General features: G+C 35.9%; 1 protein-coding gene across 1 annotated transcript in view; it reads left to right on the plus strand.

The window, feature by feature from the left end:
- The window catches only part of PPFIA2 (PTPRF interacting protein alpha 2), a 474,947-nt gene that overhangs the window by 333,955 nt on the left and 114,015 nt on the right, over positions 1-26,977 (plus strand). The window contains exon 8 of the mRNA XM_079936903.1: positions 18,065-18,286. Coding sequence (XP_079793029.1) covers positions 18,065-18,286 — 222 coding nt within the window. The remainder of the gene's footprint in view (positions 1-18,064; positions 18,287-26,977) is intronic.

Genomic DNA, 26,977 nt, shown 5'->3' on the forward strand with positions numbered 1-26,977 from the left:
TTTTATAGGATAGGAAGATTATGACCAAAAGTCATCTTTTATATACAATGGCAAAAATGAGAAGTAAAAATCTTCTAAAATCTAATGTTGTATGGGAATTTACTAAGTTCAAAACAAATCTCTCTCTGAATACAGTGACTGGATTTTTATGCTTTCACTATTCTTTTAATAGATGGGAAGTGAAAGTGGAATTGACTCCTCTATCTTTTTTTTTTTTTAATTTATTTTTGTCTGCGTTGGGTGTTTTGTTGCTGCGCGCGGGCTTTCTCTAGTTTCAGCAAGCGGGGGCACACGGGCTTCTCATCGTGGTGGCTTCTCTTGTTGTGGAGCATGGACGCTAGCTACCCGGGCTTCAGTAGTTGTGGCACATGGGCTCAGTAGTTGTGGCTCGCGGGCTCTAGAGTGCAGGCTCAGTAGTTGTAGCGCACGGACTTAGTTGCTCCGTGGCATGTGGGATCTTCCCGAACCAGGGCTCAAACCTGTGTCCCCTGCATTGACAGGCAGATTCTTAACACTGCACCACCAGGGAAGCCCTGACTCCTCTATCTTTAGTAACAAATTTAGTATCATTTATATTATTAGCCCAGATTCGAGAGAAGCAGAAAAAACAATTTTTTTGCTGAAGTAGGTTAGTTTCAGACTTTAAAAGGCTGAGTGATTCACAAGAGTTTGACAGAAAGTTTGTTCATTTATCTCTGTCCTATTGGCATAATTTGAGTGTCTAGTCTGTGACAGGGACTCTGCTTTCTTATATGGATATAGAGAAGAAAAAATACTTTCCTTCCCTCTTCATTGCTTTGTCTGGTCTTTAAGCCAATCCAGGAGAATTTTTAAGTCTATCATTCAGATGTTCTGCAATTGGCCTAATTTTATTTTTCACTTTGGTAGAGTTTATCCATCTTAACATTTCTCATGAAGCACGAGTTCCCCAGAAATTTAATGGATGTTTTACAGAACCCACTCCCACAAAAAAAGAGATTTTTCAGGACAAGAATATTAATATATATAATGCTATACAATTTTGAACTGTTATCTTTACTGTAGTATTTATTAAAATTTATTAAAATTGCCCAAGAGGAAACATAGTACACGGTGTTTCCTAAACTTGTATGACCAGAAATTCCCTTTATTTGCAGGAGAATTGCACATGCCAAAATGAGTACTCTGAAAAATATTCCTTAATGCTGGCTCTGGCCTTTCAAAGACAGGCAGACTGTTCTTCAAAGCTGTCTGTAAACCTCATTAACAAAAGGGCTACATGCCAATGAGAACAAGATAAATAACTTGTACAAAGCCCTTTACATTTGCCAAAAGTACTTTTACATAGTTGTTTCATTGGATTCCTGTAATAACCCTGTGATGTTTGTAGAGCAAAGATTACTGGCTCAAAGACACACAGCTTGTGAGCAGGATGAGCCGAGATAAATAGTGTAACAAGTATACAAATATTAAAAGTGAACATGGGTGAAAAAGGTGGCATATAAACTACCTGGTTTCATGGATTTCAAAATATAAGAGTATTTACTTCAAGCAAAGTCTTAAATCTGTCCAGATGTCTAAAAGCATGAAAGAGCTTATTAGGCTGAGCATGAGTCTTCAAAAAATAAAAAAAAAAAAAAAAAAAAAAAAACACCTTAGACAAAGAAAACTTTGTGACACCTGTGAGTTACACCATGTGATGTCTCCACAATCATGTAGTCAAGTGTACTGCTCCAGCAATTCTTACTCTGCTCTCCTTTGCCATCAGTTTTTTTCTTTATCCATCCCATTCCTATAACATACAAAGTTCTTCCAACTTAAAAGAAATTCTCTTTTGGTCCTACTTATACCATCAGCTATTGCTCTATTTTCTACTCCCCTGTGCAGCAAAGCTCTTCGAAAGGGTCATCTACTCACTGTCCCCAGTTGCTTTCTGTGCTTTCTTTGTAAACCTATTCCAGGAAGGTCTTTGCTCCACCGCTACACAGAAACCTCTCCTGTTACCATCATCACTAATTTTATATTGCTAAATACAGTGGCCAATTCTCAGCCCTTCTTGAGTTGATGTCATAGTTGTTCACCTTCTTTTTTTTTTATTATTAGATTCTCCTTTATTTTTCACTTGCAGTATAGGAAACTTCACTCTGTTTTTCTCTTCCCTCACCAGTGGCTCATTCTTTTCTTGGACCATATTCTTCTTCCTGACTTCTTTTTTTTAAGCATCTAGATATGTACTTTATGTCCAGTGAGTTTATTTTATCCTGAGAGTTACATTAAATTTGCTTTAAACTCCTATCCCCATCCAATGGAAGCTCCTATATACTTCCCAAGATTTTTTCAAATTCCAGAAAGTTTACATTCTCATGGTCAGACCTTGCTCTAATATTTATTTGTTTGTTTGTTTGTTTATTAAAGTATAGTTGATTTACAATATTGTATTAGTTTTAGGTGTACAACATAGTAGTTCAGTATTTTTATAGATTATACTCCATTTAGAGTTACTATAAAATATTGGCTATATTGCCTGTTTTCTTCTTGAATTCTTAATGTTGAGGTGACCCAGGGCTCGGTTCTCCATCTTTTCTCTCAGTGATTTCAATCAGCCTCATAGCCTTAAATGCTGTCCATATGCTAATGACTTACAAATCTTTACCTCTACAGACCCTACAGCCAAGTATATATATCCAACTGCCTATTGAACATCTGTCATCTCCACATGTGTATCTAAAAGTCACTGAACCTTAAAATGTCAAAAACCTTACCTTTTGATATTCCCCTCCAAAATTCCCTGCATCTTCTCCATCTCAAATGATGGGAATCTCACCTTTCCAGTTGTTCAATCTAAAGAATTTGGAGTTATCCTTAAGTCCTCCCTGTGTCTCACACCCCACATCAAACTGTAAAGAAACTCTATTTGCTCTACTTTCAAAATATATCCAGAATCTGCCACTTCTCACCACTTCCACTAAGCACTCTACTCTAAACCACTATCATCTCTCACCTGGATTATTGTAATCACCTCCTTCCAAGTCTCTCTGCTTCTCTTGTGGGCCCTTATTGTCTATTTTTAACATGACATGAATCAGAGTGATGCTTTAAAACATAAATCTGAACGTGTCAATCATATGCTCAAAACTCTGCGAGTGTTTCCCATTTACACAGGCTCTGCATGATTTGACTTTCCTCATTCTATGACTTCATCTCCATCATCACCCCAGCCACACTGGCCTCCTGTTGACTTCCGACTTGCTCTTCCTTCTGTCTAGAATGCCCTTCTTCCAGATATCTGCGTGGCTATCCTCACTTCCATCAAACCTTTGTTCAAATGTCATCAATATATTCTGACATTGTAATATAAAGTATGATTCATTTATTTATAATGTCTATAATTTATAGTCTGTCACCCCAGCTAAGAATAAACTCCATAGAGTTTAATTATAATATCAGCTTTTGAATTCCCATTTTAAAACCCTATTGATATTTTCACTGAAATTGCTTAAATAAATTAATTAATTTGGGGAGAATAGTCACTTCTATGATATATTGTCTTGCCATTTGTAATATGGTTTGAGTCTCCATTTATTTATGTATTGTTTTATGTTCTTCTATAAAATTGTTTAATTTTTCACATAGAAGTATTGCAGATTGTTAGATTTTATTTCTTACATATTGGTTCAGTATAGTGTGGAATAGCATGGGTCAGAATGGTATGCTTGACTTTATAGTCTTCAAAGTATCACTTCAAATTCGGTGGCCCCTCAAAATCAAATGCCACCCATGTACTATTGCAATAACCCACTGACATACGAGCTAAATGAAACCATTCCATACCAATCACTGGCCTGGTTTGCAAGTTCCACTAACAGTAGTGTCATTCCCTAACTGAGTGGTTCTTCAGAGGTTTTTCCTTTCTCCAAGTTATACCAGACTGAGGCTTAGTTTCACACTTAAGTTCCCAAATGCATCAAGATGACTGAGCCAGGAAGGTTTTTCCAGTCTTAGCCACACACCAAGCTGGAACCTGCTGACATTGGATAGTGAACTCAGGTCTCAGTCCAGACTCTTACTTCCCTCATGGTAAGTTCTCCTTGTGAACTCTTGGAGCCCTTTCTGATGTAGTCAATTGTCTTAGTCTGTGAGAGAATTTGAAATAACACTGAACTTCATAATTAAATGGAGAGCAATTGAGTCTCTCAACATCATTAATCATTAGAGAAATGCAAATCAAAACTACAATGATATATCATCTCACACCAGTCAGAATGGCCGTCATCAAAAAATCTAGAAACAATAAATGCTGGAGAGGGTGTGGAGAAAAGGGATCACTCTTGCACTGTTGGTGGGAATGTAAATTGATACAGCCACTATGGAGAACAGTATGGAGGTTCCTTAAAAAACTAAAAATAGAACTACCATACAACCCAGCAATCCCACCACTGGGCATATACCCTGAGAAAACCGTAATTCAAAAAGAGTCATGTACCACAATGTTCACTGCAGCTCTATTTACAGTAGCCAGGATGTGGAAGCAACCTAAGTGTCCATCAACAGATGAATGGATAAAGAAGATGTGGCACATATATACAATGGAGTATTACTAAGCTATTAAAAAGAAATGAAATTGAGTTATTTGTAGTGAGGTGGATGGACCTAGAGTCTGTCATACAAAGTGAAGTAAGTCAGAAGGAGAAAAACAAATACTGTATGCCAACACATATATATGGAATCTAAAAAAGAGAAAGAAAGAAAAATGGTCATGAAGAACCGAGGGGCAAGACGGGAATAAAGACACAGACCTGCTAGAGAATGGACTTGAGGACACGGAGAGGGGGAAGGGTAAGCTGGGACTAAGTGAGAGAGTGGCATGGACATATATACACTGAACGTAAAAGAGTTAGCTAGTGGGAAGCAGCCGCATAGCACAGGGAGATCAGCTTGGTGCTTTGTGACCACCTAGAGGGGTGGGATAGGGAGGGTGGGAGGAAGAAGCAAGAGGGAGGGGATATGGGGATATATGTGTATGTATAACTGATTCACTTTGTTATAAAGCAGAAACTAACACACCATTGTAAAGCAATTATACTCCAATAAAGATGTTAAAAAAAAAAAAAAGTCTCTCTTTTCCTCTCCCTCCAGAGGTTTCATGCTAATTATGCAAACCCCCACCCCCACCCCAGCAAGACACTGTGGAAGAAATCATTTATCAAGGCTCCACTAAATATTCTTCCTCTGGGGCAGGGTGTATACTTTTCTTATATTTACATATCTAAAAGGACTCCTTAGTAATTCTTACAGCTAGAAAGATCCTCTTCAGTGTTACTTGTTTATTCTATAGCTGAACAAAGAAACATTTGAATACTTTCAATTGAAAGCAAAAATAAAAAACAATAACAAACAAAAAAACTCCTTATGTACAATTCATCTCCTCGTATCTTCTAATTATATAGATTAAGAATTTTACAGATGAGTGTTTTTCCACATTAATAATTCAATATTTTTATTTCATGTTGTAATATGAGAAATAGCTACTTTTTATATTTATGAGTGTTATTAACATTGATCATGGTAACATTAGAAATTTCTCATCTTTTATTTAGATTTAAAACACTATAAAAATGAATTATATTTCTATTAAGCCACATACATCAGCTAGTGAATGATGTGTATTCTAGTTTAAGCATTATAAGAACTTCAGAATGACAAGAGATTCCTCAGATGAAAAGATCCTTAAATTCAGTGGAAATTAAAAAGTGATCTAGAATTTCTGTAAAAACAATAAATCTGTTTTATACTTATTAACAAAACATTATTGATCACATTAAACAAAGAACCGACAAGCAAAGGTCTATTGCTGGATATTTTAATTGAATAAAATTATCAGGAATTTACTTTATCATAATGAGTTTGCAGATCTCAGTGTTGAACAGTAAAATTATTAATGGAGAAGTAACTATAAGAAATCATTTGGGGGGCTTCCCTGGTGGCTCAGTGGTTAAGAATCTGCCTGCCAATGTAGGGGACACAGGTTCGAGCCCTGGTCCGGGAAAATCCCACATGCCGCAGAGCAACTAAGCCCGTGTGCCACAACTACTGAGCCTGCACTCTAGAGGCTGCGAGCCACAACTGCTGAAGCCTGCGTGGCTAGGGCCCATGCTCCGCAAAAAGAGAAGCCACTGCAATGAGAAGCCTGCGCACCTCAATGAAGACCCAATGCAGCCAAAAATTAATAAATAAAAATAAATATATTTATTAAAAAAAAAGAAATCATCTGGTCTAGAAACCTTCCAAGCAGGGCAATATTTAGTCAATTCTATTATAGAGGTTTGTTTCTTCTAATCATTCGGAATTAAGAGATAAAGTCAAGTCGTTCCATTTGAAATATTACATTAAAAAATAATTAGTTGATTCTAGGGTCTACTATTCTTGGGTCTATTATCACATCTTTTATTACATATATTTCACCAACAATTTTATTATTGTATTACTTTGAAGCTTTTCCTCTTTATGCCAGTTTTTTAGGTTTGATGAATAAATTACATACATTTATTAGTAAAGTACCTGGATAATATAGATCTGTGGTTCTTAACCTCAACTAAACATTGCAGTTACTTAGGGAGATTTAAAAAACAATTATATGTCTGCACCCCACCCTTGGATATGGTCTAGAGTGGTTTCCATTCTATATTTTTATTCAGTTCTTCCAAGGATTCTAATGGTTGAGAATAACTGATGTGGAATACAAATATTAGTTCTGCTTTGTCATAGGCTCTAGGTTTGCAGGGATTGTAAATAAATGATTTACATATAATGAAACAGATTTAAGGAATCATTGTGGAATTAGAAGTAACAGCTGTGAATTCTGTGCTGTAGAATTTCAAATCAAAGACAAAATGTTGTTATTTGTTGGACAAGATTTGAAACCTGAAGTCAGGTCTGATTTTTGAGAGCTAAAAGCAATATGGAGATTAACAAAAGCAGTGTGGGCAGATGCCCAAAAGCCATAGCCTTGAAGCATTAGAAATCCCCAGTGCTGAATTGCTATCTGATCCTTATGAATTTGGTTAATTGGTTGCTTTATTTGGTTTATTCTTTTTTCCCACATTATGCTGCATTTAAGCAGGAGTCTTCATATTCTGAGCACCCAACGTAGTGTCTGGCATATGGTAGAAGCTAAACAGAGTTTTGGTGATTGAATGAATAAATGAAACAATAAGTAGGTTTAATGAATGGATAAATGAAATGATAAATGAACAAGAGAGAATGAACAAGAAAAGAGAGAGAAAATTGACAAAAGAAGGAAGAAAGGAGAGGGGTAGGTAGAGAGAGAGTACAGACTCCTAGGAATATGAAACTGGAATGCCTTCATTCAAATCTTAATCTTATGACTTTTTAGTAGTGTGACCTTAAGCAAAATATATTCTGTGCTTCAGTTTCCATTTCTGTATCCAATAGGTTGTTACAGGGATTAAAGAGTTTATGCACATAATTCATGTGGAACAGTACCTGACACTTAGAACTTAATAATGTTAGGGAAATGGAGTAATTGTTACAAATGAAAGCTTAGAGCCAGAAAAATTTTTAGCTATAAGTTCTTGGGTAAGTACTCAATAAATGTTAGCTATTATTATAATTTGTCATTATTCTAATGAAAGATACAGTCTTATATGGGGATTTGGAGGCAAATCCAAATTTGAGAATTTGAAGTAAATTGGGGAGTACAACGATCTCTTGGAATAAAAGGAAATATTTGCTAGGGTATCAGATTGACTGAAGTCTTCCAAGTCCCTTCTTTGGTCAAGGCCTGGTCTCAGATTTACTCATATAGTCCACATACAGACTTCATTATCAGCCTATGGAATCCCTGACTGGTTCCGTCTTTCATTCTGTTATGTATATTTCTTTCATCCTAATACATTGATGACTCTCATGGAATTTACAATGAACTATCAGCTCTAATTTTTGTTACTTATTATTTTTATGCCTATGAACACTTCCTTTTTATGGATTTGGGGTTTTTTTCTTTATTCTTTGTTCTACATTTCTTTTGTATTACATTTCTCTTTTCCTCACAGAGTGAAATATATTTTATTACTTTCCTGTTTTAAGGATTTCTTCATATCCGCTAAAGAATTATTGGTGCTGGATATTTACGTTAATGATTGAAAATCTTAGTGTAACTTCTTTGAGCAGATAATCAATAATTCATCTCTAACCATAAAATTTTATAGAACTATTTTCAAAAATGAAATGGAACTGCTTATTGTTTATCCCTTAAATGCTGATGAATTTTAAGTATATCTGTGCCTCTAATATCTGAATTAATAGTAGGATAAATTCCTAATTTCCACTCTTTAGCATCTTTTTCTATTTTCTCTAGAAAGATTAATAAACCATGAGAAGTAAAATGCATAAAAGAAAAAAGAACTTTTTGAAATTCATTAGGAGAGAATCCAAGACTTATGTTTTAGTCATGAAAAACATGGGCAGGGAGGTGTCAAAAATGTACAAGTCAAGTTCAGAAATATGTTCAGAATAAAGTTTAAATTATCAGCTGCCATAGTGACTGTAGTTAACAATACTGTATTGTGTATTTGAAAGTTGCTAAGAGAGTAGATCTCAAATGTTCTCACTACAAAGTAAAAATGGTAACCATGTGAGGTGATGGCTGTGTTAACTAACCTTACTGTGGTCATCATTTCACAATGTATATATACATCAAATCATCACTTTATATACCTTAAACTTGCACAATGTTATATGTCAGCTATATCTCAGTAAGTCTGGGGAAAAACTGTCTACTGCCAAGTGTAATAGCTCCTGAGGAAAATGAAAAAGGTCAACCAAATATTCATTCCGCATGGGCAGCACCATCAAACTCTAAAAATTTATAATTAACATAGTTCCTAAATCCTCTGGAATAGCTTGTCAAGAAATATCTATCCAAGGGAGAAATCAATTATTGTTATGTTAATATAGCAATTTAAATGCCCTCTATTCTGTACACTAAAGAGGCACTCTCATCACTTAAAAGCACTGTGAAAAACTATTTATTATTATGTTTAACAAACTGCTATTCTTTGGCAGGAGAGCAATGTATGGCCACAAATATACGCCCAAAATAAGTAATAACCATTAAAGGAGTATAAAATGCAGAATTAAAATGGTCACATTAGTAATTTAACTGTACCACTGTTTTGTAAACATGTTAGAGTATTCTTTAATATATGCTAAAGCTAGAAGTAGAGTGAAAAAAATATTAATGGTTAGGTCATTTTGCCAGTGATTCTCAAATTCAAAGAGAGACCTATTTCCATTTTTTACCTGGTATAATATGGAAGAACATGTGTAAATTCCTGGCTTCATCTCATGAGAAGTCACTGTGACTGTGACATGATGAGACCTCTGGGGCTTCATTTATTCCACTTGGTCTTGCACATAGACTGTCTATTTTGACCATATTATTTATTTTAAGGTGAATTTATAACAATGCTTTCCTAATTTTACTTCAAATTTTTCCACTCTTATAGATAATTCATCTATATAGTGCTTTTAAAACAGGATAAAAGAAGACTAAATTCCCTGTCATAAACTTTATACAATGAAAGCTAAGTATATTGTCTCTATATTTCTTTTCTTTTTGAATCCTTACTGTTTTTCCTAAAACTCATCATATTCATTAATGGAAACATTCATTCATTCATCCAACAAATATATTTTTGTGGAAGATGCTGTTTTGGTCACTAGAGACATAGAAGGAATCAAAACATTTATTTAGTCAACAAAAGTCTATTGCATCATGTGCCAAGCATCTTTCTAGACACTTGTGATACACCAAAGAGTAAACATATAAAGGCTCTTTACCTCCTGAAGCTTATAATCCAGCAGGTTGGAGGAGGTTAGCAGAAAATAAACAATAAATATAAATAAGTAAATCATTTGTCATGTTAGAAGATGATAAATGCTATTGAAGAAAAAAAAATTAGAGAAACACAAAAGGATCAAGAGTCCTAGGGAGACATAGGGTGGAGACAGTTTGCACTTTTAAATAAGGTGGTCAAGATTGGCGTCCTTGAAATTGTTGAGGTTTTTAGTCATGTGGGTTACTAGGGGAAGAGCATTCCAAGCAGAAGGAAGAACTAAGCAAAGACTGTAACTTGGGACAGTGATTGACTTTATTAGAGGAACAATGAGTTTGCCAGTGTGGCTGAAGCAAGAGAGCAAATGGGAGAATAGCAGGAGAGAGTTCAGAGAGGTAAAGGCACGGGGGAAGGGGAGGGGAGGAGGGAAGGGGAAGGGGGATGGGGCAGTGGTTATTGCTCACTGTAAGTTTTCGCTCTTGTGCTGAGTAGAATGAAAAACCATTGTAGTGTTTTGAGCAGAGGAATAACTTTATCTATCATGTAACAAGATCACCATGGATCACTCTGGTTGTTTTAAGAATGAACATAAAAGGACAAAGTTAGAAGCAAAGAGACCAGTTAGGAGGTTATTACAGTGATTCTAGTGAGAGTAGATGATGCAGACAAGGGCTGGTGTTGAGCAGGAAAAACCAGCTACCAATCCCAGGTGAGGATTTGCATGGAGGATGGCAAAGATTGTAACAGTACCAACCACCAGAAGTCAGAGCCCACATATCTCAGCCTATTGCATCTTCTGGGGTTTCAGAGTCAGCAAAGAGGACTGACAACAAGGAGCTCCTTGACATACAGGAGGTAGCATACATGGGGAAGATTCACATGTACTGCAAAGATAAAGCAAACATCTTTTCCTAATAGATTGCCCCTGCTCTGCTCATAGAATCTTCCTCCGGTTCCCATCTCACTCAGAGTAAAAGTCAAAGTTCTACGGTGATCTCAAGAACCCACATCATCTGCCCATCTATATCCACTCCCATCCTCTTGCTGTAGTTCATTCCATCCTAGCCACACTGGGTCCCCTTGAAAATTCTAAACCCACTTGTGTCTCCCAACCTTTGATCTTTCCAGCTGGAACAACACTACTCACAGAAAGGTGAAGAGAGGCAGCAAGATCAGCATCTGTGGCCTGCACAAATCTCCCGTGGCTAGGGAATTGGTCCTTCCTGGTAGCAGAGGCAGGACAATGGACTGCACGCACGCCTCTCATGCTGCAGGAGAAGACCCGTTCTCTTCCCATGAGGGGCAGATACACTGGTGGGGCTGGCCAGGTGACATATAGCACATTCAATACAAGGAAGTTCACTGCGTACCTAGAACAGGGAAATGGTTTCTCCTAATAAGGAAGAAGAATCTGGGGCCAAGTTATAGCTTGACACCTAGCTTCCATGTAGGGGAATATTCCAGATGCAGGACATTGACTGGGCAATCCTGGAGAGGGTTGGCAGTTTGCATGAAGACTGCTTCCCCAACAGGTGACAGCAGTAGACAGCATGAAAACGAGTCATATTTATTCTATTGCAAAGATAAGGCAAACATGTTTTTCTAATAGACTCAATAGGAGATGGGAGAAAAAGAGAGGACTTGGTGACACCAAAGTTTTTCAGCCTGTGGAAGCATATGGAAGGATGGAGTTTTTACCAACTGAGCTGGTAAAGGTTGAAGGTGAAACAGATTTGGGGAAGAGGCACAGGGATTTGGTTTTGAACATTCTGAGTTTGGTTGGACTGCCTATTTGATATTCAAGCAGGAAAATGGAGTAGTAGTTGAACATACAAGAATATACAGGTTAAGCCTGGGATAGAGAGAAAATTTTGGAATATATATTTTAGTGAGTGAGACAGACAACAAACAAAATGCATATTACATAGCAGGAATAAAAGACCTCTCTGATAAAGTGATATGTGAAGAGATCTTTAAAGATACCTTCTTAGTCACCTTTGATGATCCTCCCCTCTGACTCCACAGGTGATCTCATCCAGTGTGATAATTTTTCATAGAAAACATCCATGCACTGACTACTCCTGACTGCAGGCTCCTGCAACAGCCTAAGAGACTTAACTTCGACATCTCACAAGTTACCTCAAACTTTGTTTCCAAAACCCAGTTCTTTATTTTACCCCATCCTAATCCCAAATCTGTTTCTTCTGAAGATTCCCCCTCTTCTATAAATAGCAACACCATTCTTCTAATTGAAGACCAAAATTCTTAAAGTCCTGCTTGAGTCTATGCTTTTGGTCTCATATCACGTCTAATCCATTGAAAGAATATGACCAATTCTCACAACCTTCACTGCTAACACCCTGGTGCAAGCCAGCATTATCATCCACCTGGATTACTTAAAAGCCTCTATAATTCATCTCTTTAATTTTATCCTTTACTCCTACAGTCTGGCTTTTACAAGAAAGCAGAGGGATGCGTTGAAAATGTGAGATCATGCCACTCCTCTGCTCAGCACCTTCATAGGGTCCCCATCTCACCCAGAGTAAAAGTCAAAGTCCTGCAATGATCTCAAGAACCCACATCATCTCAAGAACTCATATCATCCTTCCACCTACACCCCCTCCCATCTTCTTGCTGTAGCCTATTCAATTCTAGCTACAACGGGTGGCTTTAAAAATCCTATACCCACTTGTGTCTCCCAGTTTTTGATTTTCCTGTTTCCTTTGTCAAGTAAACACATAATTTATGCTTTCATTCTGGGTTTGGCTCAATGTTTTCTTTGCATAATCAATTCCCCTAGTATATGCTTGACCCAAATACTGCATGAGACATACTGAATAATTTTTCATTGTCTCTCTGAAATTCAAATTTACCTGGGTAGGTAAAAATTCGGGAGATGGATGATGGTGAGAGCAGCACAACAATGTGAATATCCTTAGTGCCACTGAACTGTACAGTTAAATATGATTAAAGTAGTATGTTTTATATTATGTGACTTTTACCACAATAAACAATTTTTTTTAATTAAAAGAAAATAATTAAGTACATTCCAAAGGAAAAAAATGTTTAACTGGGTACCCTGTATTTCATCTGGCAACTCTAACTGTGGGGAAGTGGGAAGGAAAAATGGATGCTGAGCAGGCAAGCAAAAATTGTCCACTACAGGCAGCTAAGAAAGGCTTTACACAGACCACCAGGATCATGAGATGAGCAGGTTGCCAGCAAATGTTTACAGGTAACTTCCCTGTTCAGAAACCTTTGATGACTCTCTGTCATTCTGTTTATACCCAAAGTTCATGCTATTTCATATGAGAAGTTAAGGACATCTTAATGTATGCTGGCCCTCCGTTTCAGGTCTCATATCCTCCCATTTCCCCACAGCACATCTTTTGCTCTGCACACAGGGCTACTCATAATCCCCCTGCAGAGAATGCCTCCCTGCCTTTGCTCATGTTGTTTCCCCTTCCTGGAATAACTACCCCCTCCCTTATTTTACTTGAAATATAATTGCTTACCTTTAAAAACCCAACTCAAAGGGTGTCACAAAAGGTATCTTCTTTCTGCTCCCATAACACAAATATGTAAGCAAAACATAACTCTATGATAATATTTCATTGCAGTACTTAATACCTGCTTGTTTGTGTGTCACTTCTCTGCTCGATGAAAATTTCCTTAATGGCAGGAATGTATCATCATATTTTTTAAAAATCCTAAAACCTAATTTCTTCCATTTGGCACATAGTAGGTGCTCAATAAATAATTATTGATTGACTCAAAATATATATTTAAAACATTTTATCATCTGAGCCTTTATTGCCTTTGAAAACTAGTAATTTAAGTGTATACTTCTACACTTTAAAAGAAAAAAAATTGAAGTCTTTATAAACTTATGTTAAGAAATAACTTCTTGGTATAACACCAAAAGCACATAAAGGAGAAAAATGATAAATTGGACTTCATTAAAATTAAAAACACTTTCAAACTGTGCCATCAGGAAAGTAAAAAAGATAATCGAAATACTGGAAAGAACTATTTATAAGTCATATATCTGACAAAGAACTTGTATCCAAAGTATATATAAGCAATTCTTATAACTCAATAATAAAAGACAAATAACCCAATTAGTAAATGGGCAAATACTTTGAATGGACATTTCCCCAAAGTAAATACACAAAACGTCAGTAGGCATAAGAAAAGATGCTCAACATAATTAGTCATTAGGGATTGCAAATCAAAACCACAAGGAGATTCCACTTCATACCCACCAGAATGACTATAATAAAAAGACAAGTTTTGGTGAGGATGTGGGGAATTGGAACTCTCGTGATTGCTGGTGGGAATGTAAAATGGGGCAACCACTTTGGGAAATATTTCTTCAAAATGTTAAACATAGAATTATCATATGATCCAGCAATTCTTCTCCTAGGAGAAGAATTCTTCTCCTAGGAATCTCCTAGGAGTTCCACAAGAACTGTAAATGTATGTCCACACAAAGGCTTGTACACAAATGTTCACAGGTACATTATTCACAGTAGTCAAAAGGTGGAAACAATTGAAATGTCTATTAACTGATGAATATATAAATTACATGTAGAATATTCACATGGTAAAACACTATTCAGCAATAAAAGATATGAAATACTGATAATATGCCACAACATGAATGACTCTCAGAAACATTATGTTCAGTGAATAAAGCCAATCACAAGACTATTCTGTGATTCCATTTATGTCAAAGGTACATACTATGCAAATCTGTATTGAAAGAAAGTAGATTAGTGGCTGCCTCGGGCTGGGGGTGGGGGTCTGCTCTTAGGGGACTGCTAATGGGTATGAGGTTTCTGTTAGGGGTAATGAGAATATTCTCAAATTAGATTACATCGATAGTTGCACAACTCTTTAAGTATTCTAAACACCGTTGACATTTACACTTGAAATGGTTGAACTTTATGGTATGTAAATTAGATCTCGATAAAGCTATTTAAAATAAGCATTGATTTTTCCTTTAATTCTCTCATTTGCCCTTTATGTTAAAGTGCCACAATTTATTTTAAAGGTAGACCAAGATAATAATGATTTGGAACAAAGTTGTATATTCTTTTTCTAAGGTATACACCACAGGTTTAAGATGACCTTTCCACTCTGAAATTATGAAAACATATATTAAGCTCAGCACAAAATATATTTAAGGTGATTTGAACAGATGAAATATTACACATTTTTAAACATATAATGTCAATAAGCACTTCAGAGAAAAATTGACTGTTCAAAAATTTTCCATGGGTAGTACTAAATTCCAAAGTAGCATAAAGACTATGCAGTACACATCTGTTACTTAAAGGAATTGAAGAGGTTAACATTTTGAAAGTGTTTTATTTTCGTTGTCTGATTACTGTTTATATTTACTTAAATTTCTCTTACCTTGAGCCCATTAAAAAATTTGCAACTTTTAGACAAGATTTTAATGGACTTCAGGTGCACAGATTTGGAATAATCATTTTTCTAATTAGAAAATTAACATCATTCAGTTGCACTGAACAAATATTTGTAGAATTTATACACGTGTGTGTGTGTGTGTACTGTTGTATGTATATTCATATAGCTATACATACACACACTACATTCTTGTTACTTGTCAATACCATCCAGCATGTGTTATTCTATCGTTTTGATTTTTATGTTCTGATTAAAAGTAATATGGCAAAGGGTAGATGAAATGACCTCGGAATTCAAAGTTCTGCATTTTAATTCAAATCAACTTCGTATAATTACCTAAGTCTCAGTTTCTCCAAAGTTCTTAAGGACTCAAATCTTAAATGTAATTTTTCAATGACAAAAAAAATTTTTCACTGCAAAAATGTATTTTCTAATGAATTTTGTAGTTTCTAAAAATTGCCATTTTTTAGTTGACTAGAGGAAATTCTCAATGTGAGGAGGCAGAAATTCTATTAAAGCTTAAGATTGCCTCATTACTTGTAAGTGGTGTACAGAGTTCGAAGATATTTGCTGTTATTACAGAAATCCTGTAATATCATACCTCAGTTATCCCAAATTTGGACATAATTGATTGGCAGTTCTCTCTAGCCTTTCTCCCTAAACCAGTTCTCAGTTGCTGTCTAATGAATATAAATAGGCTTTTCCCAGTTCAATGTACAGATAATGGTATCTTATATAAATGTCACTATGAATGTTTTTGGGTTTTGTGTTCATAAAAACTGTCTAAAATGTTGGTTTTTTATTAGCTTCACAATAATACTGCTCTGCATTGTATGTGGTATTGCATGCCCCAACGGAGGGGTTTAACTTTGGAAAGGCAGTTCCCTTCCACTAAGAGCAATTGCTAGGCATGTTCTCAGCTCTGATCCCTCCACAAGCAAGCAGTCCCAGCAGCTAGGGGAATCAAGACTCTGAAGGAGCAACTGGTCAACTGACCTTTGATCCTTTCCAACACTCTTACACCTTTCACTAGATAAGAAAAAGTTTGGCACTTGCAATACAAAAGTTCAGTCATATTTTCAAAGTACTAATTCTGCAAATCCAACTGGTATCTTAAGATGCTATCTTAAGACTGACTCTATCTTTCTCTGCCCTTTTAATTTTGATTTGTCCAACTGTTTCTCCACGTGTTAGGCAACTGGACTTACCAATACCTCTTGCCATTTGTTTGCTTTCCCATTCTCTGTATTTTATCTTTCTCGCTGCTTTTGTGATGCTTTCTATACTCCTTTTATCCTACAGTCAGTTTTGTCTAATAGGACATTTGCATTTCAAAATATCATGAGTTATGCAAAATTTCAAAATAAAAATCACAGGGCTTATGGGGGAAAGGGGTTTGCAGTACAACACTAAAACCTTTATCAATGACTTTTAAAATAAATAGAATACTATTTCTAAATACTATTTCTAGTATTTCTAATACTAAAAATAGTAGCACAGTTTTACACATGTTAAATGGTTAAGGATTGCATAACTGCTGTGATAAATTTAACTCTTTACTTTGAAAAAGATCTGAAGTTTGCTGATCACAGTGGATGTCAGAAGGGTTATAGCTGTGATCTGTTGTGAAGTGTTGGAAGGAGGAGTATCTAAAATCAGACAGGTGTAACACAGATATGGATGGGCTGACTCAAAGCGCTTGATGAAGTGTGAGGTTGGTGTTAGATGTTTGAGGAAAGTGCATGTGTACATTTTGTATATTCCTACACTGATTGATTCAGCTAGGTCTGGTTTTCTGTGTTCAGCCAGTGATTATCAGGAATGAGATTGTACATAAGAAAACACAAAAGTTACATTATGTTCAAATTCTTTTTTTTTTTTTCAAATTGTTTCTTAATGTATCTGTCATGCTAGAATGAATTCATATTTTCCAAACAAGCATTCTAACAGAATTGATAGTACTTTTTTTCTTTTTCTCCATACTTTCCTATTTCTAGTTTATTGTGATCTTTTTCTCTTAGCACTTATTTCTCCCCAGTTCCTGCACTGTCTTCACCACAAAATTTCTCCAGTGCAGGTAGGCTGTAGGTCATCCTTCTGAAGACATGAGTTACCCTGGTTTCCAGGCAGCCCCTTCAAAAAGAGGAAAAATCAATCTCAAAGTATTTAAACTCTTCAGCCTCTTTCCTGTGGATTGTGTGCACTCATTACTTTTATGTTGATAGCAATATAGAAAGCAAGACTTTTCTATGCTATACCTTTGTTCCAGCTAGGTCAGATTCACAGCAGGAATAACTTTCTTTAAAAGAAAAGTGTAAGTTTTCTTTTACTGAGAGTCATGGAAAATAAGACTTGCAAATTCACAAAGGATCTTGAATAAAAATAGAAAATATTACATAGTTTCTGTGCCCTTATTTATTATTTAATAATAACATGCTGTGTTACATAAATATTTATAATAAATTTTATATGTAATTGATTAAAAATAGCTGCCACTTATTGAATGTTTATGCTATATCCATGTTTTGTGCTAAACTGTGTATAATGTAGCATATATAATAGTTTCCAGTTCAAATGCATCTATTAACCTATTTGAAAATTACTGATCTACTTTTATATTTTAATGTCAATTAAGAGTTTTCTCAGAAACTTAGTTTTCCTCCAAAGCTAGTTCTGTTAGAGTTCTTATTTCTCAGTATGAAATCTTTATCAGTCTCATATCTTTAAGTTCATGAATTTTAAATTAATGATGAAGAAAACTCTAAGTGCAGTTTCTTTCTCTTTTCCTGCAGCGTTTGTCCAATGGTTCTATAGATTCAACTGATGAAACAAGTCAAATAGTTGAACTACAAGAATTGCTTGAAAAACAAAACTATGAAATGGCCCAAATGAAAGAACGTTTAGCAGCCCTTTCTTCCCGAGTGGGAGAGGTGGAACAGGAAGCAGAGACAGCAAGAAAGGATCTCATTAAAACAGAAGAAATGAACACTAAGTATCAAAGGGACATTAGGGAGGTAAGTGATTCGCAACACTTTCAGTTTTGCTTCCTGAATGCTGTCTCTGAGATGCTTTTTCCATAATTTCCCCTAATGGCATATACTCTTTACCTTTTCTCAAAAGACCTAAATCAGTATGCATTATATTAGTTATGAAACTTGTTCACTAAGGCAAAAATAGTTTACTTCATCACCCCTTTATTTTTACTTTTTTATTTTTTTTCTGCTTTACAACAAAATGAATCAGTTATGTATATACATATGTTCCCATATCTCTTCCATCTTGCGTCTCCCTCCCTCCCACCCTCCCTATCCCACCCCATAAATATGTATGGAAAGAAAATGTTGGTATCAAATCTCAGAAGTAATAAAAACTACAGGTTTTTAAATGAATTTTTAAATGTTTTAAGCTGTTAATTTTAAATAACCCTAGATTCGGGTACGAATAATGAATTGCTATACTCTTAGCAGATGGGAATACTCAAAGACATTACTTTAAAAATATCCCTCTTATTTTGGTTTTCTATCTGTGAATGTGAAAGTACATGTGTGAAAGTGGGAACCTTTCTTTCTCTATATGTTCAGTTCTTACTAAACTTAACATCACTTCATCTATTTGAAAAAGTGGGTACTTTAAAGTTACGACAAAAATTACAAGGAGATGTCTTATTTGTGATATTGCCAAATCATCGTACCAGCTGAGGTGAAAAGTTTAGAATCTTTTCACTGTTATCACTCTATTTAATTAAAAAGAAAATTATCTATATTTATGAAAATTTTATTTTGTGACTTTTCACCTTTTCCATTTTTACATGTTCTTTTAAATCATATTTTTATTTTTTTATCTTTTGTACATCATTAACTAGCTGTTATTGGAGTTGACTCTATGTATCCAATTCTTTTCTTCCAATTCTCCTTTGAGCCCATTTTATCATACTTTTGCCTCCACGGTCCCATCAAAACTGTTCTTATCCAGTTTGACCTCCATGTTGCTGAATCCAGGAGACACTTCTCAGTCCTTGGAAGCACTTGATCTAATTACCACTTCCTGGTGTATTTCTTCACTTGGCTAATAGTACACTACACTGTTCCTGATTTTCCTTCATTTGTACTTGCTACCCCCATCTCAGCCTCCTTTACTGGCTCTACTTCTCATCCCCAACCGTGGAATGCCTTTCCTCCTCAATTTACCTTAACTCCCCTGGTAAATTCATGCCATTTCATGGCTCCAAAAACTACTCGTGGTCTTATGATTCCCACTTTATATCTCCACATTATCCATCTCTCCTGATTTCCAGATGCCTGTATCTAGATCTCTGACGGGTATCTCAAAATTAACATTCTCAAGACTGTTTTCCTGATATTCCCCCCAAGAAGCCAGACTTACTTGCAGTCTTACATATCTCAGCTGATGGCAACTCCATTATTGGTGCTTAGATCAAAAACCTTGGAACTGTCCTTGGTACCTCTCTTTCACTCACACACTGCATTTGCTTCATCCATAAATCTTATTACTTCCAACTTCAAAATATATCCGTCCTGTGACCTCTTCACACACTCTTCATGGCTCTGCCTTATTTCACACAACCGCCATCTCTCATTGGATTATTCTAATAGTCTATACTCAACACAGCAGCCTGAGTGACCTCTTGCAGTGTAAGTCAGCTCAAGTCACTTTCTCCTTAAAACTCTTCAATGGCTACCTATTCTACTTACAGTAAAATCAAAGTCCTTGCAGTGGTCAACAACCCTGTACAATCTCTACTCCCACCCTCTGACCTCTGGGAACTCACCTACTACTCTTTCACTTTAATCCACTCAGTTCAGTTACTGTGGCCTCTTAAGCAAGCCAGATCTATTCTGTTGCATTTTCTTTTCCTTCTGCCTTTTACTCAAATGTCTTAGTGAAGTGTTCCCTAACCGTGGTATTTACACATATACACTCTCCTTCTTCTTTCATTTTTTAAAAATCTCACAGAATTACTGCCATCTGACACAGTATGTACTTTGCTGATTTACTTGTTTGTCATATGCTTTCCTCTCCACTGTATATAAAGATTCATAAGAGCTGGGTTTTTTTGTTTTGTCTAGTTTTGTTCATTGCTCTATTTTAATCACATACACAACTACTGAGTATATACTAGGCACTCAAAAGCTCTTGTTGAAAGGATGGATATTTATGGGTGTTAGGTGTAAACATCAAAAGGCATGGATGAAATCAGACTATGTCCCCAAACAATGCCTACTATCTCAGAGTAAGATAATCCATGAAGTGGTTCTGTCACCGCACAGATAATGATACACCTTTTTATGAGTTAACAGTTCGGGAATGCATCTCTCATCTTCACTCCTCCCACAACCCAAACTCAGAGAATTTATAAAGTACATGCAGTTTAACCCCTCTTCTATATTACTGTTAAGGAACACTAAGATTTTTGACTAGTAAACCACCAGGGCCATTTCTTGAGCTTTTGCTCATTTCCTATTTCTTCATTCTGTTTAGCTGTTTTTAGCTGTTTTTCTTTCACTTAACACTCACCTATTCTATTAATGCTTGTTTAATCCAGTGTCATTTGCAGATAGAGCCCAGTATCTCCAGCTCTCCCTTTCTTATGACCTAAGTAAAAATAACCCTTTGATTCTAATAGTCTTTGGATGTAGGTGACAAAAAACTAAGTCAGATTTAAAATGTCAATCATCTATCTGATGCCAAATTTTTTTTCATAATTAGGAATACCTTCTCATAGGTAAGGTGTTCTGCTTTCACCAGGAATTCTTTGTTTTTTTCAATTTATTTATTTATTTGTTTTTATTTTTGGCTGTGTTGGGTCTTTATTGCTGTGTGCAGGCTTTCTCTAGTTGCGGTGAGCAGGGGCTACTCTTCGTTGTGGTGCGTGGGCTTCTCATAACGGTGGCTTCTCTCATTGTGGAGCACAGGCTCTAGGCACGCGGGCTTCAGTAGTTGTGGCATGCAAGCCTCAGTAGTTGTGGCTCGTGGGCTTTAGAGCACAGGCTCAGTAGTTGTGGCGTACGAGCTTAGTTGCTCCACAGCATGTGCGATCAGCTCTATGAGTTCTGGGTAGTTATATCTTAGAAGAGTTTCACAAGAAAGGAGTATTTCTCATCACTCACCTTTGAGGGGGCTTGCAAACACAAATGTCTTCAAAGCCAGGTAAACAATATAAATGTGTGAAGTGCCAGGTGTAACAGTAGGAAGTGATAGGGTTAATGAGACCTGAACAAGGAGCCTATACTCAGTCTGCCTTTCTAGGTGCATCACGTGTGTGTGTGTGTGTGTGTGTGTGTGTGTGTGTGTGTGTGTGTGTGTGTGTGTGTGTATTAAGCACACTGTGAAGACCAAATAAAATATTTCCCATAAGATTCAGGATGCAAGCCGTGGGAGCCTGGTTTATATTTAATTTCTTTAATTCCTTCTGTCCTTTAGGGAAGGTACTTGTAATTGTGCCATTTTTCTCAGGTGATGTAAAGTAACTTGTCCAAGGCCTAACCACTATTCTCCCCAACACACTACCTTCCCCACCCCCCAGCACCAGGAAGAATAGAGGACTACCCCAGCTTCAAAATCTGTGCTTCTTCCACTATGAGCAGCTTCCAAAATCAACAAGATGCAATCATTTACTCAGTGATAGCAACTATCATAGAAAATGCAGCTGCACTATAACTGCTTCCTAAATAATCAATCTTTTGATCTTTTCAATAAGCAAGAAAATGTGAAAATCACATACTTTAAAAAGGTATCACATAACACTGAAAACTCCATACTTCGCTTTTATGTATTCTTGAGCTGTGGTCACAACAAAGTCTACTAGATTGCATGATTTTAAGTAGAAAAGACAAACAAGGTGATTCTCCTTGCTACCCCTATAGCACTGCTAACCCAGTATGATTTATATATGATATAAGCAATAACTATTTGTTGAATTAATTAGGAAAAAGAATAGAGAATAGGAAAAAACTGACCACATAATTAAAAACTGAAATGCATTTTGCTGTGCATGTGCATAGTCTAATATATCTGAAACAAATTGTGTAAATATATTTCATTCATGGTTTTAGAATATATTTTTGCAATTATTCTTTGTCAAGAAATAAATCTATTCAAAGTTTACTTTTCTTTTTTTTCTTTTTAAGCCAGGGTGATGATTACATCTGTTTAATGTCTTGTATATTTACAAAGTTTACTTTTGTTTGAAGTTTTGTCTTAAGCGCTCCTTAAATTGACTGTCACTTCTTGGAGTAAGGGTTAAAGCTTGGCACAGTACCCAGACTACAGAATATAGTCAGTCTCATATGGAGGCTTAGTTTACCTCTCCACTCTTTTTTTTTTTTTTTTTAATTGGGGTATAGTTGCTTTACAATGGTGTGTTAGTTTCTGCTGTACAACGAAGTGAATCAGCTATATGTATACATATATTCCTCTCCCTCTTGGACCTCCCCCCCATCCCATCCCTCTAGGTAACCACAGGGCACTGAGCTGAGCTCCCTGTGCTATATGGCAGGTTCCCACCAGCTGTCTGTTTTACACATGGTAGGGTATATATATCAATCCCAATCTCCCAATTCATCCGACCCCCCTTTCCCCCTGCCCCATGTCCACACGTCTGTTCTCCACGTCTGCATCTCTATTCCTGCCCTGCAAATAGGTTCATCTGTAACATTTTTCTAGATTCCACATATATGCGTTAATATACGATATTTGTTCCACTCTAATCAAGAAGGCTACTAATTGGGTATTTGGATACTAATATCTCATTAAATATATTGATATTCAAAGAGTTAGAATTTTCTGTGAAGTATTTCAGTTATATTTTGTTTTGTGAATACAGCTTATCACTCCAACTTCTTATTAAGAGCTCTTTGAATGTTCACTATGTGATTATATGAGTGAATACATATCAATTTTGTCTTTTCTGTTATCTGAAACATGGAGTTATATTTTTCACTTTACTAGCTCTAAGTTACTATAGAATTATATTTATTTGATATAATAAAATCCAGTTTTAACATAAACTTCAAGTTAAGAGAAAATTAATCCTTTATACAGTTTTTCAACTTTTTTTAGGCAGCAGTTTTCAGGAACTAGAAAAAGCTTTCTTTTTTAAAATTTCCAAGTAACACACAGCGAAAAGATACTTCTCCAACATGTAAATTCAAAATTTATTCTTGGCAACACAGCCTGCAGTTATAAATTGAATCTCCCATATGAATCACTGAATTAAAAATGAAATACCAAAGTCACATCCAATGACTCCTATATGTAATATACGCCATTGTCAGATCAGCTAATTATAGGCATAATAGTAAGAAAAAGATAATACATAAATAATAATAAAAAGCTATTATTTATTTAGTGTGTATTGTACATGGTAATAAAAAAGAATAATAATAAAACTAGAATTTTCTGAGTGTATATTGTACATAAGACATCATGCAAAGCACTTAAAATATATCACAACAATGTCATGTATTAACATCCCAACCAAAAACCGAAAAAAATATATATAAGAAAAAAGAAAGCACATGAAGTTTAGAAAAGCTAAGCAGTGTTTACCCATAACAGGGTTAATAAGTATCAAAAACTAGAATTTAAAGCAAGTATGTACTACTTCGTGCTCATGTTCTAAAGAAACACGTGTATGCCTTTAACTGAATTTATGGCTATTATAATTTTGTAAGATGTTTATATATGTAGGCTAAATTTAGAATTTTTTCTTGGGCTACAAAATTGACATAACATTCCTAGAGTTCTGTGTGAAAATGAAATTAACAATACAGAATTAATCATTGTAAGCAGCACTTTGAAGGAATAGTCTAAGATTGAAAACTACCCTCATTGGACTAAAAAATACAGGCAACAGAAAAAGTCAAAATCTTAAGCAAAAGCTTTTTAAATAGTAGCTTTTGTTTGGATGACTAAAATCTAGGAATGCATATATAATGTTGAAAAAAATTAGTTTGGATAATTTTTGCCAAATTGATGGATTAATTTTTGCATACATTTGAACATTAATATTAACATAATTAACCAAGTAGTCTTTAGTTTGGTCTTGAAGTTCAGCAAGACTAAGGTAGTCAAAAAGGCAACAAAATCTCATTCCAGATAGAAATGTTGCACAGTGTGTTAGTTTCCTAGGGCTGCCATAACAAATTACAATAAAACGGATGGCTTAAAACAACAGTAATTTATTCTCTCATAGTTCTGTAGACTATAAGTCCAAAATCAAGGTATCAACAGAGCCATACAGTATTCCCTCTGAAGACTCTGGTGAAGTATTCTTCCTTGCGTCCTCTAGCTTCTGGTGGTTGCTAGCAATCCTTGGTGTTCTTGGCTGGTGGCAGTATAAAGACAATCTCTGTCTCCTTTTTCACATTGCACTTTTCTCTGTATATCTTCGTCCCCAAATCTTCCTTTCCCTATAAGAACACCAGTCACTGGATTTAAGGCCCACCCTATCCTGTATGATCTCATCTTAACTTGATTACATCTATAAAACCTTATTTACAAAGGATATCACGTTCCCAAGTCCTAAGTGAACATGAATTTTTCACTATTCCTCTCAGTACATAGAGATATTGTACATAAAGAAAGTGTCAGGAAATTAAGCTATGTGTTTGCAAGGCTTTGTAGCTCAGATTTCACATTGAAGATGGAGGGGAACATACAAAGGTATTGTCAAGAAGCAAGTTGGTCAGCAGGTTGGGAATAAGTAAGCAGGAAAAAAGACTAATGGCAAGATGACAGATTAGGCTATTAAGTGGGAGTTAGGGTAGAGGAGTTTTCAAGGATGATCCTAAATTTCTGTGCAGCACGGTGTCATTCCCTAGTCAAGTAATACTAGGTAGGGGGAGGCAGGGAGACTAAGGACAACATGATGAGTTTCTTTATAGAATATGACTTTTTAATTAATTTTAATTTTTTTATATACACATAATTTTCAAAGTCAAATACTATCAAGAGAGTACAAATCTAAACACACATGTGCACAAAACACATACATATAGAAAAAGCCACCACTTACCTCCCATCTCACTTCCCTGAAATTCTTTTTTTCCCCCCCACTGTGTCCAAATTTCTTTTTTTTTTTTAACATCTTTATTGGAGTATAATTGCTTTACAATGGTGTGTTAGTTTCTGCTTTATAACAAAGTGAATCAGTTATACGTATACATATGTTCCCATATATCTTCCCTCTTGCGTCTCCCTCCCTCCCTCCCATCCTCCCTATCCCACCCCTCCAGGCGGTCACAAAGCACCGAGCTGATCTCCCTGTGCTATGAGGCTGCTTCCCACTAGCTATCTATTTTATGTTTGGTAGTGTATATATGTCCATGCCACTCTCTCGCTTTGTCACAGCTTACCATTCCCCCTCCCCATATCCTCAAGTCCATTCCCTAGTAGGTCTGTGCCTTTATTCCTGTCTTACCCCTAGATTCTTCATGACCTTTTTTTTTTTTTTCTTAGATTCCATATATATGTGTTAGCATACGGTATTTGTTTTTCTCTTTCTGACTTACTTCACTCTGTGTGACAGGCTCTAGGTCCAACCACCTCACTACAAATAACTCAATTTCGTTTCTATTTATGGCTGAGTAATATTCCATTGTATATATGTGCCACATCTTCTTTATCCATTCATCTGCTAATGGACACATAGGTTGCTTCCATGTCCTGGCTATTGTAAATAGAGTTGCAGTGAACATTTTGGTACATGACTCTTTTTGAATTATGGTTTTCTCAGGGTATATGCCCAGTGGTGGGATTGCTGGGTCGTATGGTAATTCTATTTTTAGTTTTTTAAGGAACCTCCATACTGTTCTCCATAGTGGCTGTATCAATTTACATTCTCACCAGCAGTGCAAGAGTGTTCCCTTTTCTCCACACCCTCTCCAGCATTTATTGTTTCTAGATTTTTTGATGATGGCCATTCTGACTGGTGTGAGATGATATCTCATTGTAGTTTTGATTTGCATTTCGCTAATGATTAATGATGTTGAGCATTCTTTCATGTGTTTGTTGGCAATCTGTATATCTTCTTTGGAGAAATGTCTATTTAGGTCTTCTGCCCATTTTTGGATTGGGTTGTTTGTTTTTTTGTTATTGAGCTACATGAGCTACTTGTAAATATCAGAGAGTAATCCTTTGTCAGTTGCTTCATTTGCAAATATTTTCTCCCATTCTGAGGGATGTCTTTTGGTCTTGTTTATGGTCTCCTTTGCTGTGCAAAAGCTTTTAAGTTTCTTAGGTCCCATTTGTTTATTTTTGTGTCTATTTCCATTTCTCTAGGAGGTGGGTCAAAAAGGATCTTGCTGTGATTTATGTCATAGAGTGTTCTGCCTATGTTTTCCTCTAAGAGTTTGATAGTTTCTGGCCTTACATTTAGGTCTTTAATCCATTTTGAGTTTATTTTTGTGTATGGTGTTAAGGAGTGTTCTAATTTCATACTTTTACATGTACCTGTCCAGTTTTCCCAACACCACTTACTGAAGAGGCTGTCTTTTCTCCACTGTATATTCTTGCCTCCTTTATCAAAAATAAGGTGACCATTTGTGCGTGGGTTTATCTCTGGGCTTTCTATCCTGTTCCGTTGATCTATATTTCTGTTTTTGTGCCAGTATCATACTGTCTTGATTACTGAAGCTTTGTAGTATAGTCTGAAGTCAGGGAGCCTGATTCCTCCAGCTCCATTT

This window comes from Stenella coeruleoalba (assembly GCF_951394435.1).
Source record: "Stenella coeruleoalba genome assembly, chromosome: 11".
Taxonomy (NCBI): Eukaryota; Metazoa; Chordata; class Mammalia; order Artiodactyla; family Delphinidae; genus Stenella; species Stenella coeruleoalba.